The sequence below is a fragment of the Saccostrea echinata genome, unplaced genomic scaffold (genome assembly GCF_033153115.1).
Source record: "Saccostrea echinata isolate AGI-Se365-2 ecotype Australia unplaced genomic scaffold, CSIRO_AGI_Sech_v1 ptg000062l, whole genome shotgun sequence".
Taxonomy (NCBI): Eukaryota; Metazoa; Mollusca; class Bivalvia; order Ostreida; family Ostreidae; genus Saccostrea; species Saccostrea echinata.
The window spans coordinates 3,400,282-3,416,912 of record NW_026889811.1 but is presented as its reverse complement, the minus strand read 5'-3'; the positions used below and the strand labels follow the sequence as shown (position 1 = coordinate 3,416,912).

Here is a 16,631-nt window from a genome sequence, read left to right as displayed (position 1 = left end):
TTTAGAGATATTTGAATTTATATGACCGAATTAAGAGGTTGAGATCCCGAGGGATGTACAAAGTTCAACTTTCACAAATGGATAAATGTAAGATATGTAGTGCGTAAAAAAGACAGATTGAAATCTTTTTGAAACATTAACTTTAACAGCTTTCAAAAATGTGCATGTACGTCATATTTATGATTGGTGATCAAATATCCGTCAAGGCCGAAATCACTCGATGGATACGGGTAATTACAGTAATTTTATTTAATTGATTTGACTCATTAATCAACACTGTTTTCTCAAGCAAGTGCCAGATGTATAAAATTCTGAATTCTCATATGTCAAGTTAAAAGTAACGCGGTATAAATTTGAAATTTTGATATCAGCTGATTACTTGACCCTCTATTAATCGTGAAATCTATCCTAAGTGTGGAGTTTTAATTTTTAAATAGCGATTGTCTGGTAGAATTTTAAGTATATTGTTACAATAGACCTTGGGCTTTTGTAAAACTCTAACAGAGCGTGACGGGTAGATTTGCAACGCCAGCGGTACAGACAGCACATACCCACCATTCTTCATCACAGAGGGAATTTAAATTCGGATCTGGACAATTCAAAATGCCGGAAATTTTAATCAAATTGTGATTTCAATCCCTGGGTTTAATTTTGATATTATATTGTTTTAGGGATATGACCGTGATTCATTGAAGACGTAGGTAAGCACTTGATTAATATTGAATCATTGAATTACTTCCATGAACTGAAAAAAAACTTATATTCTGTACAGACATGAAGTTAATTGTGACTAGAATATTTAAGTAACTGGACTGTATGGTCATTGGAGAATATAGATAAATTGATATATTAATTTAATAGATAGATAGATAAAGAAAAGAAAAATTTCAAGATCTGCTACATTTGTATGTAAATAGGCGAGTAGGCGAGTTCTAGAATCATTTCACTATCGAAACAAATGACTTCAAAGACTTCAGAAATCACTTCTGGGGTTAGATATGTTAAAGAAACCATGAGCAATGTCAGATGAAAAAATACACGGTTTTAAATTTGTGTTATTCTTAGATTTAAAAAAAAGTAAATGCGTCTTCTGTTTTTTTTATACATATCTGGTACATTTACATATATATTTATACTTTTAGATAATCAAATTATAAAAGTGAAAAATAATTTTAACATGGTATAAGTGAATTACAATTTAGTGATTAGTTAATGAAACCAATCGTTGCGGGTCAGTGCATTAATTAGTGCGCAATAGATTCTGAATACGTCTCCCAATCAGCTGATCATGCACCAAAGTCACGTAAGCATGAATGCATGCAGTAATGTACCTGTATATTTAACACCCCATTTCCTCAAAAATTATATTGTATTCAATTTTTTCCACATTGAGAATGTTTGCTTGACACATTTCTTTTTTAAATATTTTTAAAAATTTTTTTTGGGAATGATCGAGACAGAATCATCATCATAAAAAAAGAATGGACCTTTTATGATTATAAGATTTATTCAGATATTATCAGAATCATCATCATGAACTAAAAGTATTTTATTTTATTTTATTTATTTATTTTTTTCACATTCAGCAAAAAATAAAATTATAGCTTTTAACGCAAAAATGAACAAACAATCTAAATGAAAGAGCATTGCAAAATCTTTGTCGTTCAAACCCAGCTACATGTACAACTATTATGTATGTACACAAAATTAAGTTAAAATGGCCACTGAGGTGAGGTCAGGCGTAACGAGGGTCAGTTCCTGGTCAATTTGGAACAATAAAGACTGAAAGAGTGTCAATTAAAGCTTTACAAAGTTTACTTGGCTAAGATCAATAGTGACATTTCTGTTAAATATTCAATAGCTTGGGGTAGCGTGATCTGATACAATGGTGGAGGGCCAGTAGTCAGCATGGGTCAACAAAACAATGTAAACAAACAAACATCAGTGTCTAAAACTATTATAATTCACTTAAATAAACCATATATGTTTTAATGAACTACTCGTTAGTTTCTATAACATCCTCATTGACATGATTTATAGAAAAATTAAAAGCCAAACTGAGGTAACACGAAAAATGCTGAATTTTACTTTTGAAAAATTTAATTTTGCTCAAATACCAAATACATTTGAATAAAAGCAATAAAACAAACTGACTATATACATGTTAGATATTAAAAAGAGTGTACCTCCTGACATAGGCTTATTTGATTTTACAATAAAAACTCTTTATTTGCAATTTTCGACGCATATATTAAACTACATAAGGAGAAATTTATACCTTATGTTTGTGTACCAAAAATTATTCCGTAATTGAGAAAATATGTGCAGAAATACTATTAATCTAAATAAAGCACATAAGGTCTTGTCAATTCAACTTAGTACATGCATGCAGAACGGGAATATATACATGTATATACCTCAAATTCCTAACATAGTTTTAGAAAATGATAGAAAGACCTAATTTTGTGTTTTTATACTTTATCATAGAGATAGATGTATGGAATGTATGTAGTAAAATAAAAAAATCCTGATACCATCACACTAACTTCATGTCACACTGACTCAATGAAAGGCCGCCTCCGGAAACGCGCAGAACGTTCGAACAAACCGCGCATCTGGTCCTTTTTCCCTCGAGCGAAGCTATATCTACAAATTTAAAACACACACATATATTAGATTATGTTTCTTGTGATTTTCAATCAAGTTGAGGTCAATCTAATTTAGCAAAAAAAAAAAAAAAAAAAATCCCCCCCCTCAAAATCATTTAAGCTAACAAATTCAGTTCTAAAAAGAAATCATTTAAATTGCTCACAGATTAAAAAAAAATATGATTTTTTTAATCGAAAAATTAAATTAGTTTTAGTATCAGGAGTATTTGTAAACTTGAGTGAACTTTAAATAATTATATCTAAATATTAATATCTTTAATGATCGTTACAAAAAAGATAATAATAAATTAATGCAAAAGTAAAAAGATAAAAAAAAAATAAATAAAATAAAAAAAAATGAATGCAAGTAAAGTTAAAAAAGGAATTATTTATTAACCTCGTCTCAAGCCATGGTCCTGAATTCGCATATAGCCCTCTCCTTGAATTTGAAAAAAAGAAAAACTCTCCAGAATGGGAGAGGACATGTTGGTTGTGGTTTGCGAGGATGAATTTTAAACGAACGACCTTTTCCCCCTACACCAATGCACTCTGGACGAGGGTTAAGGTTAATGGCTACTGAGGGAGGTGTTCATCATATTGACGTTCATGTACATTTGTTCCCCACTCCCTCCCCAACATGATTTTATCTATTGATTTGTTTAATAATTAAAACAAAATATAAAAATATCATTGTAGTAAATGTACATATAATATACTTTTACGAATTAATGCATAAACTTTTTAGATCATCTTATATTGTGAAATTTATATATATTAACAATAAAAATCTAAAATTCAACTCTGTCATACTAAAAGAGCCCTTTTTATTTTTTTTAATGTTATTGTATATGTTAAGCAGAAAGCAAATAAAGATAGAAGTTTAATGAAGCTGAATTATTCACGCCATCTTTAAACTTCCATTACAAAAAAAAAAAAAAAAAAAAAAAAAGAATTGATGTCTGTTGCTATAATCTGTTCATAAAATTTTTGTTTTGTATAGAAGTCAATGTGTTATGAAGTATTGTTTTAAAATTAGAGACAGATTAACTTCTTCTTGGTGTATGTTGCTGTGTCAAATATTTATCTAGATATATGTATTACAAATACATATATTCAGTGCCAAACATATTGCTAGTACATGTATTAGGAATTGCAGATACACTGTTGAGTAATATCATGGAATGGAAATGAAAAAAAAGGGGGGGGGTGTTTAAGCTCCCAACGTGGTGGACGTGATCTTGAATAGGTTATACAACAAAACAGAGGTGACGAAACACTGTTATAGTTTTTCACCTTACAAAGAAATTTATAACGATTTTCTGGCATTACTTTATTTACTTATTAGCGGTGAGAGGTTTTTTAATTTTATATTTTTTTCTGCATTTTTCATCATTAATATCATGAAAATATTTAAGCTGCATGTACAAGTCTGTATGATGGCGATTTCAGCTCTAGATTTTAAAATCTTTTTGAATATTTGACACAATAATTTTGGTTTATATTTTTTTCTGCATTTTTCATCATTAATATCATGAAAATATTTAAGCTGCATGTACAAGTCTGTATGATGGCGATTTCAGCTCTAGATTTTAAAATCTTTTTGAATATTTGACACAATAATTTTGGTCTGTATCATTAGAACCGAAAACTTAAGCTTAAAATCCACATTTACTTTATAAATCGTGATGATGGTACGATTATAAACTTTTTTTGACATCATGACATTTTTTAATTTTTTTTGCAATGTCTGTTAACCCAGATGTTACAAATCATCATTTGGAGAAACTCATCTGAAGCCGCAAAAATACATGTATTATTACAAAGTTTTTATCTGAGTCACCTTCAGATCACAATTTTAAAGGGATAACATACTAAATGTATGAACCGAACCGTGAATGTCACATTGATAAGTACTTCCCTAAGAGGGAAAAAAAAAGGAACCTGAAATGAATTCCATATGTACTTTATGACGCTTTACTCAAGTCGTTTAGCCCGAAATGCAAAAATAACGAGTGTTGATGAAAAGTTCGCTGCTAAACTGCTTGACGTGTCCGATTTCACTCGTTGCATAATTTATAAATTTTAGACACCAGAGAATTTGAAATGAAATCAAAAGAGAGAATTAAGAAATTAGCATATTGCCATACAAAAGTTTCCTGTGGAGTATGGTCCAATTGAAAGCACGAGACAAAATAAATCCTAACAACAAGAAGTAAACTGTACAATTATAATAGATCCCGAAACTTACCCAGAGGCAGGTTTTATGACTTACATTGAGGATATGCTATCAATTGGACCATTTAATTGCGCAGATAAGATTTAACAAAGAAAATATTTGCAAGTCAACTTTCCTTTCAATTTGGTTTCCTGCAAATATCATTTGGTCTATACGAGTCTTCTTCGCAAGCCAAGGGTTTTCGGTCCACTCCGCTCCATAAAAACCCTTACGGTTTATTGTGACCAGTCTGGATAGAAAATTATTGGCTTGCAAAGGTGTACTGAAATAGGTACACTATCCACAAGGACAAAGAATCATTGAAATATCCCCCCATATTACATATGTCTTATTAGTCCACTACTGTTGAAATAGAAAAGGAATAAAGTTGTTATATCTCTGTCCACTTGTTCGTCACTTCCGTTTCGTAGAAAATTATTGTTTATTTTCATAAGATATTGGATTTAGATTTGGTTCGCAAAATATTGGACGTGAAAGAGTTGTAGATCAAAGTTAAGGAACTTACTGACTTTTGAATCAAAGTTTTGGGTTATGGTACTGGGATTTGGTACTGCAGTAAACAGCATATAAAAATGAGGACCAAATTCAAGTTTTATTGGAATTAATTCCAGTTCCTCTAAGTTGTGACTCTAAAATTACAAAAAATGACAATTTGTACAACATATCAAAGTTGTGGATCCAGCATCTGTTTTATGTTATTGTAATTTAACCTTATATTGGCAGGAATTTTACTCCTTATTGCCTGAAAATCAACAGAAATTCTTTTTTTTTTCACGAAGTTTTGAGATTTAGTATAATACTGTGCATGACTAAGCTGTCGATCAAGTCGGAGTTTCGTGGAATTGATTCTTTTTTTTTCTTTCGAGATGTAATTTTCATCAATTCATATCAATAATTTTTATATCTTTTTAAAACTTCCAGATGTTACAGTAAAATGTGTCCCACTGCTCTGTGAAGTAGATCTGTTGATTTGCCTGAAAAATGGTCTATCATCACTATTTTAAGAAGCAGTGAAATATTTACTTCAGGAATATACTTACGACTACCAGAGTTTCAATGCATATAACTGAAATATGAACAATTTTCACGTAATAGACTGTTAAATATTAAAATATCTTTTCAATGGATTCTGTTAAAAAAATCACATTTATTATATAAATGCCTTAATTTTGAAGTAGATTCAGCATACGTAGTTGGATATTTATTTTCCCTACAACTTCTATCGTGACTAGTGTCTATATTGGGCTATAGCTCTATGAATTCTCAGATTTATAATGCATATATATACCAAATATGAACCTCTGAATGAACGTTTTCATTGTCAATATTTGTAAATGTCGATAGTGGATAAATATTGATTATTACTCTTAAAAAGTTTTGTTTTTCTCTCCAGGGGAAGCAGATTACTTCAACCATGGAGCAGAGGCTGGGGCGAATATTGTACGTTGTCGTGGTTGTCATGGCAACCGTCACGCTCTGTGACAAGAGTGTGTTCGATTGGGTTCCACGTGATAATTACGGTAAAATAAACGGACTAATGACCACCATACAGAAAGCCTCAGATTGTAAAGCCAAAACACAGCAGGCCATGACCCTTCCTAAAGCCTCGGTATCACAGATACCCCGGGCTAACCAGCTATTGAACAAAATATGGTACAAAAACAGGACTGCTCTTGTTCATATGCACAACATGGCGCTTAACAGGGCTTTCTTCTATAGTTATATATTTCAAAAACTGAATAAATCTCAGACAGATTTTGAGTATCAGCCAGGTTGGTTTTACAATTACGTTTCCGTAACAGCCGATACTAATGCCAACAAGGGGATATTCAATGCTTCAGCTTTAATGTTTGACAATCATACCTATTATCCCAACTGGATGACAAACTTTGATTTCAATAAAACGCTTCCGTTGTTTGGTGTTCGCTCCTTCAGATTTGACGACACGTTTGACATGGGTGTCATTCTCCGTGAGCCGACAGGAAGAACTACATTAGTGCAAGACATTGGTGCTATTGGAAATTATTCACATAAGGGCTACAAAATGGCGCCCTGGTTTAACTTTTGGCTGCCAGATAATGACCCCTCAATGGATTCTGTTCAAAAATTCACGTACTCGGTTAATGTGAAATATGCCAACGGTACTGGTCGCTGGCTTCATGACGAGTTCCAGGCTACGCCATTTTTTGGCCCGAACTCTCCTGGTATTGGAGATACAGACGATAAGTACATGCCTGTCCGTTTTACTGATACCTACTACGATTGTAAGATGTCCAACAAGTGGATCGTGAGCGCTGTGTCCCCCATTGTAGACTTCATGCCGAGATATTCAAACTGGACCCACTTAAGGAGACCAAGGTATTACGGAGAGCGTTTTTGTTCATCATATTTCCTTAATAATGAAATCAGTAGTTGTTGGATTTGTTTCTGTCTTATAAACACAGATATATTTTTTAAAGGTGCTTGGACACAGATTTGAAGTTTATATTTTCTCAAGTTTTCGGAAGAATATCAGGACTTATATGTTGCTATAGCTTTTCAAACAGAAATAATAAAAAAAAACTTATTTTATCTGGAAATTATTGAAACTACAAATTTTGGGACACGTTTGATTGATACATCCTAGCACTTTCATAAAGCAAACTCTATCCTAAATTGAAAACACCCGGTGAAACGTAAACATTAACAATAACAGAGATCGTGCCCTGTTTACAATAACAGTTTACGTTTCACGGTAGCTGCAGAACTGTAGCTCTCTGCTTGAGAAAATTCGGACAGACAAAGCAGAGAGCTACAGATCCAAGCGTTGTAAAAACCTTCGATTTACGCCGCCGCTTTTTTGTCGCTCGCTTCGGCTATTATTTCTTGTATTTAATGCTTTCCCCTGCTTTAAAAATGGTATCCAATAATTATCCATATATTTTACTCCTATTCCTGACACTTTATTTACCTTTCAACAGTTCCAGACGGCCGTAATATCAGTTTAAAAAACGCATTTCGACGTCGACGTTGGTGTCATCCTGAAACAACACGCCTGAGTTTTATTTATCTCATTTCCTTTTTACATGTATACATGTTGTTTTCTAATCTTTATAGACAATATATACATGATATTTAAACCTCCTGAAATTTTTATTTACATTTTCTTGACAAGTGTATGTTCTTTGAATTACTTCTTTTCGCACAACCCCCTATAACATGGACATCGGAATGGGAATTTTTTAAACCGACATTTCAAAACCATAAAGGGCTGTTTGAGACCGTTGAAAGGTAAATAAAGTGTCAGGAATAGGAGTAAAATACAAGAAATAATAGCCGAAGCGAGCGACAAAAAAGCGGCGGCGTAAATCGAAGGTTTTTACAACGCTTGGATCTGTAGCTCTCTGCTTTGTCTGTCCGAATTTTCTCAAGCAGAGAGCTACAGTTCTGCAGCTACGTTTCACGGGTGTGTTCATTTTGTTAAACTCTGCACACATCACTGAACAGGGACTGACAATACTGGTGAGTTGGTTTTGCTTTCTCACATTTCTACTCTTTATTTTCTGGATTATAGTCTAAAATATTTCATTAATGCACAACAAAATTTCTACTTTTCTTAAGTATTAAGGATAAAGTTTACTTTGTGAAAGTGCATATATGTGTCAATCAAACGCGTCCCGAAATTTGTAGTTTCAATAATTTCCAGATAAAATAAGTTTTTAATTTAATTTTCATGTGAAATGCAATAAAAACATATAAGTCATGATATTATACCGAAAATTTGAGAAAATATTAACTTCAAATCTTTGTCCAAGCACCTCCCTCTGATCACTCATATAAACTTATACTTTTATAAATTATATGTACTGATTTTTCATAGTAACTTAATTTAGAGTTTAATACGTACAAATTCAGCATACCTTGCGGTCTAAAATGTTATAGAAACCACCTTTTACTTGACAATTTAATAATGAAAAAGATGAAGATAATGAACAGTGATTAACACCAAAATATACATGTACAATACAAATTTGTGAGCAGGGCATAAAACATGAACCCCTGGAAATTCCAGAGGTGGGATCGGGTGCTTAAAAGGAGTAAGCATCCCCTGTCGACCGGTCACACCCGCAATGAGCCTTATGTATTGAAGAGGTATACAGAATAATCCGTAGTCAAATTTCACATAAACTTATGGTCTAATCATTGGTAACCGTTCATGGTAGCTCATTCGGTAGAACGCTCGCTCTATGATCGGGAGGTCGTGAGTTCGAATCTCGGCCGTGACTGACCTAAGTCGATAAAAAAAATGGGTAGCAACTGTTCCTTCGCCATGCGCTCGGCACTTTGAAGTGAAAGTTGTGGGTCCTTCGGATGAGACCTTAAAAACCGAGGTCCCGTGTAACGGCAGGTGTTGGCACGATAAAGATCCCTCACTGCTCAATGGCCCTGAGTGCCGAGTGAAGGTCAAAATTTGAAGCCCTTCACCTGTATATGGTGACGTCTCTATATGAGTGAAAAATTCTTAAAAGGGACGTAAAACAACATACAATCAATCAATCAATCAATAATCATCGGTATGAACTATCAGTCACGACACAATGATAGGTTGTATTTGCAAACAATGACATTATAACGACCATTAACTGACCTAAAACGAGGCTGCTGAAATCCCTGTAACATTCACCTGTTTGTCAGTAGCCTGCATGGATTTAGAAAATGTTCGTAATCAGAGCATGTTCTTGCATATCGAATAAGTTGGGAAACATAAACACCATTTGCAGGAATATAAAAACAGATCGCCTATTAAAGGAGTACAGTAAGTCCCATCGAAATTCCAACAGATTGTTGGAAGAATGATCTTCAAAGATTACATAGATGTTGGCAATGAGGAACTCCAGCATCCTTTTAAAAATATTAACCCTAGATTTTTAGTAGAATCAGAGTGGTTTTTAACAGGAATAAAGGATTGGTAGTCAGTTATCCCAGTGAGAGTTATCTCTCTTATTAGAAGGTTCATAAACCTTAAAATATTAAAATTTCATCATAACAGGTTTGTGGGCGTGGCTGTGATGGACATTGACTTTTTGAAGATAGACTTTAATGCTTGCCCAGTCAGTATTGGAAACCCGGGTCCGAGTTTCTTGTCCGGAGTCAGCAAGTGTAAAACCAAAACCACACAGGTAACTATTCAAAACCACACAGGTTACTATTCAAGTCAGGTAAAAGAAAACAAATCGAAGCAGATGAAAGGGGTATATTTTGCTTCAAGAAAACAATAACATGAAAAAAGAAAGTCTCAGTTGGATACACTATTTCGAACTGTCTGCCCATATCTCGTACTTCAACCCTTGTAATTCATACTTATTTAATTTAGCAGATCACGGTGAATATCACTTTGTTGAAAGTAATGGTTGAAGTTTGAAGTTCCAAAAGCACTTAAATGGTCATCAATTAATGAAGAAGTAAAATTAACCTGGTAATCTCAATGATATTCATATATTGCAGTGTAAGCATGTGTCTGGAAAAGGCTTTAAACGAGGAGCATACACCTGTATCTGTAACTCAGGTCACAGTTATCCTCCGAGAGTTGGACCGCCATGGAAAGGCGGGGATCTTGAAAAGGCCACCGAGTTCGAGAAGACAGTGGGCTACAAATGTCGACCAACTGGATGTAAGTCATTTCAAAGTAGTATTTTGCCAGTGTATAATCCTTTATTTATTCTGTATCGATCGATAGAACGATTGAGAATAGTTTCTTATATAACTTTTTAAGCTAATTGTGTCTTTAGATTGTACTTTCAGAATAGTAACATTAGGACATCTTATTCTTATTTTAAAGATCTCCGTGTGCTTCCCGTAGTGGACACAAGTGCCATTAACGTGAACGTTGAAGGAGATTCTGGATCCGATATATTTCTGACGGATCGTTTCTCTGGACGTCAACTGAAGTCCGTCAACGCCAGCCGTCTCTATGGACCAGTCCGGAGAGAAGCTGTGAAAAGAACAAACCAAATACACACTGTCAATCGAGAAGCTGCTAGGAAAGATTATATTGACCAAAAATTCAGCATGAGAGAAGAGCCTCTGAAGAAGAAAAAGAAGAAGAGGAGGAGGCGAGAAGCCCAATTTGACCAAATGAATTTTGACAGAATGCAGGGTATTTTCACAACAATAAAAAAAATAAACAGAGAAAACTGCAAAACTTTCTCCAATCGCGCCATGCTTCTGCCTGGGGACGTAGGTTATGGGGCATCAACCCAGTTTGACACCCAGGCCCGATTCGCTCTTAGAATTTCTCACCTACTTAGTAACTGGTACCAAAACGTCATCCCAGGCGAAAACTTTGGTTACTTGAAAGGTGGAAACCGAATTCACAACGAACTGTTATTTGGTGAGGTGTTAGCGAACGTGATGGGAGACCACAAGGTCCTCTCCAGCGGAATCTACTTTGAGCCGCACGTATTTGAGGATTGGGATGGAAAGACAAGGGAGTTCTTCGGTCCTTTTGCTTGGAGACGAGACAAAAGTGTGTACGCCATCGATACAGCAGGATTTAAGTCCAGATATACTGATGAAGATTGGTATGTTAGAATCCGACAACGCTGGCAAACTAATACTGGTGGTGTTTTGAAGTATAGGATGAAGGCAAAGGTATATCGAATGGAGGATAACATCAATATACACGATTATTTATTTTAGAAAGTTAAGTGTTAAAAAAATGATGTCATCAAAATTGTACATCTCAAAGGGTTTTGCTATCTTTTCATAGTAATGATCCCTTGAATTTGCAGGTGCGATCTGACATCAATGGTACAAGTTCCGTGAACTTCGAGTATTACCCGATGGGATACAAAGCCCCCAGTGTCACACATGGAATCTGGACTCAGCCATACTTCCGGTGTGACGGTCGCGTGGATGCCTGGATAATGACGTATGCTGTTCCAATCATCGGTTTGGATCGTCTTAGGACAAAACTGAAATTTAAGTAAGTCAATGATTGTGTGATTTGTGTCTACATGAAGTGGCGAAAAAATCAACTAAAATTAAATCAAAAGGTATGCATTTTTGACGTGTTTGATATTTTTCTGCAGAGGAGTGGTAACCGTGGATGTTCCATTACAAGAACTAGAAATCAACCAATGTTATCAAGGATTTAACATCCAGAACGCCTTCAAAAACACCGCTAGATGTCATTACCCGTCCCAAACAGTGAGTTACTATTAGTTGTATGAGGAGAAGTTCAAGTGGTGGCCCTTAAAAAACCCCGAAAATATACAATTATATATTTACATACGTTTTTGCTGAAAATCAGCACAACCGGAATTATGTCTTTTTTTTAAAAAAAAAAAAAAATGGACCCTCAACTAAAAAAATCAGATATCTCAAATTAGAACTTTAGAATTCTTAATGCCCCTTGTCATGCTTGGTTGCAATGAATGTACCGGTATGAACCCGAATCTAGAAAGTCCATAAGATTAATTGCCAGGGAAATCTCAGACACTGCTGTCTAGGTAGACATGGTTTAATCTGGTCATCATTTATTGGACCATTAAAAGTGGCAATATTAGTTGACTACAGAGGGCATCAAACAAACCTGGAGAGCTCTTCACAGGGCGTGGAGCTAGGTCATTTTATAAAGGTCACCTTACGCACATTTTGTGGTTTAGCGATATTTCAAACTCTCTCTCTCTCTCTCTCTCACACACACACACTCTCTCTCTCTGTCTCTCTCTCTCGAGAGAAAACCTGTTGAAGTTTTAATCATGTATATTTACAGCATGGGTTTATACTGCAGAATCATTAAGTTGTCGTACATTGAATGATATTTTCAACTTATTTCCTTACTTTCAGCATCTTTCTTTACCTTTTTGAATAACTCACTGGTCACAGTGATTAATAAAAAGTGGTATTTTACACGAAAAGATGTAAATACCAGCTGTCGATAAAACACATTTCAAAAATGATAAAGAATTGGCTTCACAATGCAACCGAAAAAATTACCCTGTCAATATATTTACGCATCATTTTTCTAAATTAAACAATTAGTGTAAAATAATGGTTCAACCATTTTATACATCTGCCTGTTAAGCTTGGTTCGAGGGTTTGTTCTTTTCAAAATACTGAAGTTCAGCATAAAATATTGGCCGTTTTGTAAGAATAACAATTTTACAGAATGGAAACTATGGTGCAACTTATGACGTCATGAATCAGATAGAGACTTTGAAGAAAATTCCAAAAATACGTTACTTGTATGAGATATGCTATCACTGAGGGCCCAAATAATAGTTTAGAGTTGTTTAATAAAAATGTTAAAGTCTCGATATTTTTTTTTTCAAATTTACAGGGCAATTAGTAAAAATCTACCTCTATCTCTAATGAAAACGAGTTGAAATTAAGTTTTGACTTTTTTTTCTTTCAGTGTTCCCCTATAGCAGGCTACAAGTTCTCCCGAGGCGCCTATAAGTGCGCCTGTCGTCAGGGTTACGAGTACCCCTTTAAGGATGGACGTAACTTCTTCCAGGGTTCTCTAGTGGACATTGAATACGAAAAGAAAATGGCCGGCCTCTTTAATCTGTGAGTAGTAAGAGATAATCTGTGGGGCATTGCTAAATCACGGGGCGGGAAACAACCGAATGGCTAATTTATAAATATTCGCTAACTAGTTTATAATTGATAGTTTCATAAAGCCGTTTACAAAATCTACACGTAAGCTTAAGAAACTTCAGAATTTTACAGGTAATAGGGACATGCTTCCTTATAAAGCTTTGCTTTAAGTTTTTCGACTTTAGTTTGGTATAGTGGCATATTTCTGTCTCCTGTATGCAAGTTCTTTTATCTATAGATTTTGTTGACATACAAAATAATTATGTCAGCATGAATATGTCATCTTGCAACATAACGCAGTTGACATTCAAGATAAATGTAATCAATAAGATATTTTGAAAATTTTCCAGAATTATCAAATACCCACATGTGACATAGACATACTAGACGAAACTTATTTATGTTGACATGCTACTTATTTATGTTGACATGCGAGATAAATATGTTGACATGCAACATATTTATGTTGACATTCAGCATATTTATGTCAACGAGCAACTTATTTATGTTAAAATGCGAGATACACAATACATACAAGATACACCAGCTCTAGTACATACCACTACATAAAACATGTTTGTTTTTATGAAAGTTACTATTAGGGATATAAAGTGCCATCACATCTTACTTGTTCTGACAACAATTATGTACCCGATGGTCCTTAAAAAATCTATCCTGGAAACTTCGTTTTTTACATATTTTTGTATATTCGTCACAAAAAAGATAACTTTTTTTCTTTAATTGTTACTCTTTCGTTCTGCTAATTGTTACTGTAAGATATTTAGTTCGGACTTGTGTTGTTTTTTGAGTATTCATAACACATCAATGAATTTATTACCCGGGGTCAGCTCATCGCGACGGGTAAATTGCAGAACGTAATGCTTGGAGGATACTTCCCCAAATTTGGAAATAAATCATTTTTATTTTGTCCGCAAAACGTTTTATTACGTTTCCGCAAAACATTATATAGCTTATATTGTACTTGATCAAGCCAACATATTTATCTTTCAAGTCAACATAAATAAGTTGGATGTCAACATAAATAAGTTGCATCTAGCATGTGGGAAGTCACATGTTGGCAATCTTTGATAATTTTGGAAAATTTCCCAAATTCTTAATTGATTACGTTCTTCTTGCATGTTAACATAGTTATTTTGCATGTTGACATATTTATGCTTCATGTTGACAGAATAATACTGCATATATAATCTATTGAAAAACTGTGCAAGAAGAAAGTAATCAATTGAGAATTGATCTAGGTTTCCATCAAGGATCGACAATTTAAATTTACCATTTTCAAGTGGAGACAATACATCTTTACTTAGAACTCGTACCTATTAATATATCTACATTTACATATACTTTACTTTTATATTAAGGTATACTAATTTAAAGGTACAATAGGTTTGTTAAAATTCTGTAATCTTGTGTGATTAATGATTTATAAATGTTCCTTGTCTAATACTGTTACTTTTAAAGATTTGAGCTTTTAGATTTGTCTTGACACTACCTTACTTGTTTCAGGTACGACTCGTTGAAATGCAGAACACAGGGTGTCTCCATGGTGATATGCAATACCGTTACTCTGGTTGTCATGTTAGTTATTGCTGTTTTCAGCAAGAGTCTTTGAATTTCGTTGTGTCATATTTAACTAGAGTCCTGCCAAATTGTCATCTCATTATTAATATTAGTTTTATCATTTCTCATTTATATCCAAGAAAGTGAAATACATGATTGATATTATTGAGTATGAATGGCATTATTCATTGTATTGAATGCTTATATATATATAAGCTGTGCGATTGTATTGAATGCAAAATGCATGATCCATTTACAAATATTTGTTCATACATATTTTACTTTGATATATTTTTACATTTTCGTTATGTTTTATTTGTGGGGAAAGTCGACTTTAAACGTTTGAGATTTTTTTCATAGTAAATCAAGACAAGGATAGCCTATGATGAAATCCATTACATGTTATATTTATTCTTATTATTTTCCATAATAACAATCAACGTGAGATTCAGTATTGATCAATGAAATCCAGTTTCGTTAGCTATATACATTTAAAGTATTTATGCAATAAACAGTATATTTACATTTGATGTTTTCCCTTTTATGTTTCTATATAAACTTCTCAAGACCTAGTTGTTAAAATGTCAGTAAATAGCAAATGTAACGTCATTGTGTTAAATAAGTTACAAAAATAATTTTGAAAAATATTAAGTTTCAATTATATTGTTTATCAAATGAAAGCGTTCTCTCTCTTTCTCTCTCTATATATATATATGAACTTTACGTGTAAGGAATCCCACAGATAAGCATGGCCGTCGCGCACACAATTTCTTTATGCACTTAACATTGTCTTGTTATGAATATTGTGTGCAACATTTGCATTACATCTTCATCATGTTTCCTCAAGTCAAGAGATTCTGATGCTCTCCCCTCCACAAAAACCCATGACCGTAAAGACTTAGTTTAACTGGGGGGGTTATTAACTATCGCGCCATCACATTTTGAACTCTACTGACCTCTGCTATTGACTAATCAGTATAAGCGAAGTACACAGAGAATGTAAGACAATATTGGAAGTCGGTAATAAATTCAACATAACTTTAACTACAAAGCTGAGACAAGCCTTTAACTGTGTTATGAAACGGAAAAGTTTTCTATGGGACTAAAACTGGAGTGTTTTTTAGTTTACGATATAGTTTCAGGTTAAACAAGCAAATTCAAAGATGGTGGTCCCCCCGCTTTTGGTAGTCTTAGTAGATGGGATGGGTCATGAGGTCAAATATCATAATACAAGCTGAAAGGTCTTGTCAGAGGTAATACACATGTGAAAAAAATATTAAAAAACCAGAGTATACAATCGGAAAGGTCTTGAAACAAGTAATGCACATGTCACATGTAAATGCCATATCTTCTCTCAATCAAAAGCTATCAACAATGTTACAATTTTTGAAAATTAGGTCAAACTTCAAGGACATGGGGTTAAAAATCATAGTACATTTGGAAATGATTGTCACATGTCAAATATGAATGCCCAATCTTCGCTCCTTCAAAAGTTAGCAACGCTGATGGAATGCTTGAAAATTAAGTCAAACTTGAAGATCAAAATCACTGGGTCAAATATCACAACACATTCGGAAACATTTTGA

At 33.8% G+C, this 16,631-nt stretch overlaps 2 protein-coding genes across 2 annotated transcripts in view; one reads left to right on the top strand and one right to left on the bottom strand.

Moving 5' to 3' along the window:
* LOC133175511 (sorting nexin-21-like) overlaps nucleotides 1-16,631 on the bottom strand; it is a 182,616-nt gene that overhangs the window by 43,832 nt on the left and 122,153 nt on the right. The window lies entirely within an intron of this gene.
* LOC133175233 (uncharacterized) lies at nucleotides 582-15,570 on the top strand. Its single transcript, XM_061310341.1, has 9 exons — nucleotides 582-701; nucleotides 6,278-7,242; nucleotides 9,914-10,043; nucleotides 10,369-10,534; nucleotides 10,703-11,514; nucleotides 11,655-11,848; nucleotides 11,955-12,072; nucleotides 13,283-13,437; nucleotides 14,992-15,570. Exons 2-9 carry the CDS (start codon nucleotides 6,299-6,301, stop codon nucleotides 15,095-15,097), a joined length of 2,625 nt encoding a protein of 874 aa, XP_061166325.1. The 5' UTR covers nucleotides 582-701; nucleotides 6,278-6,298; the 3' UTR covers nucleotides 15,098-15,570.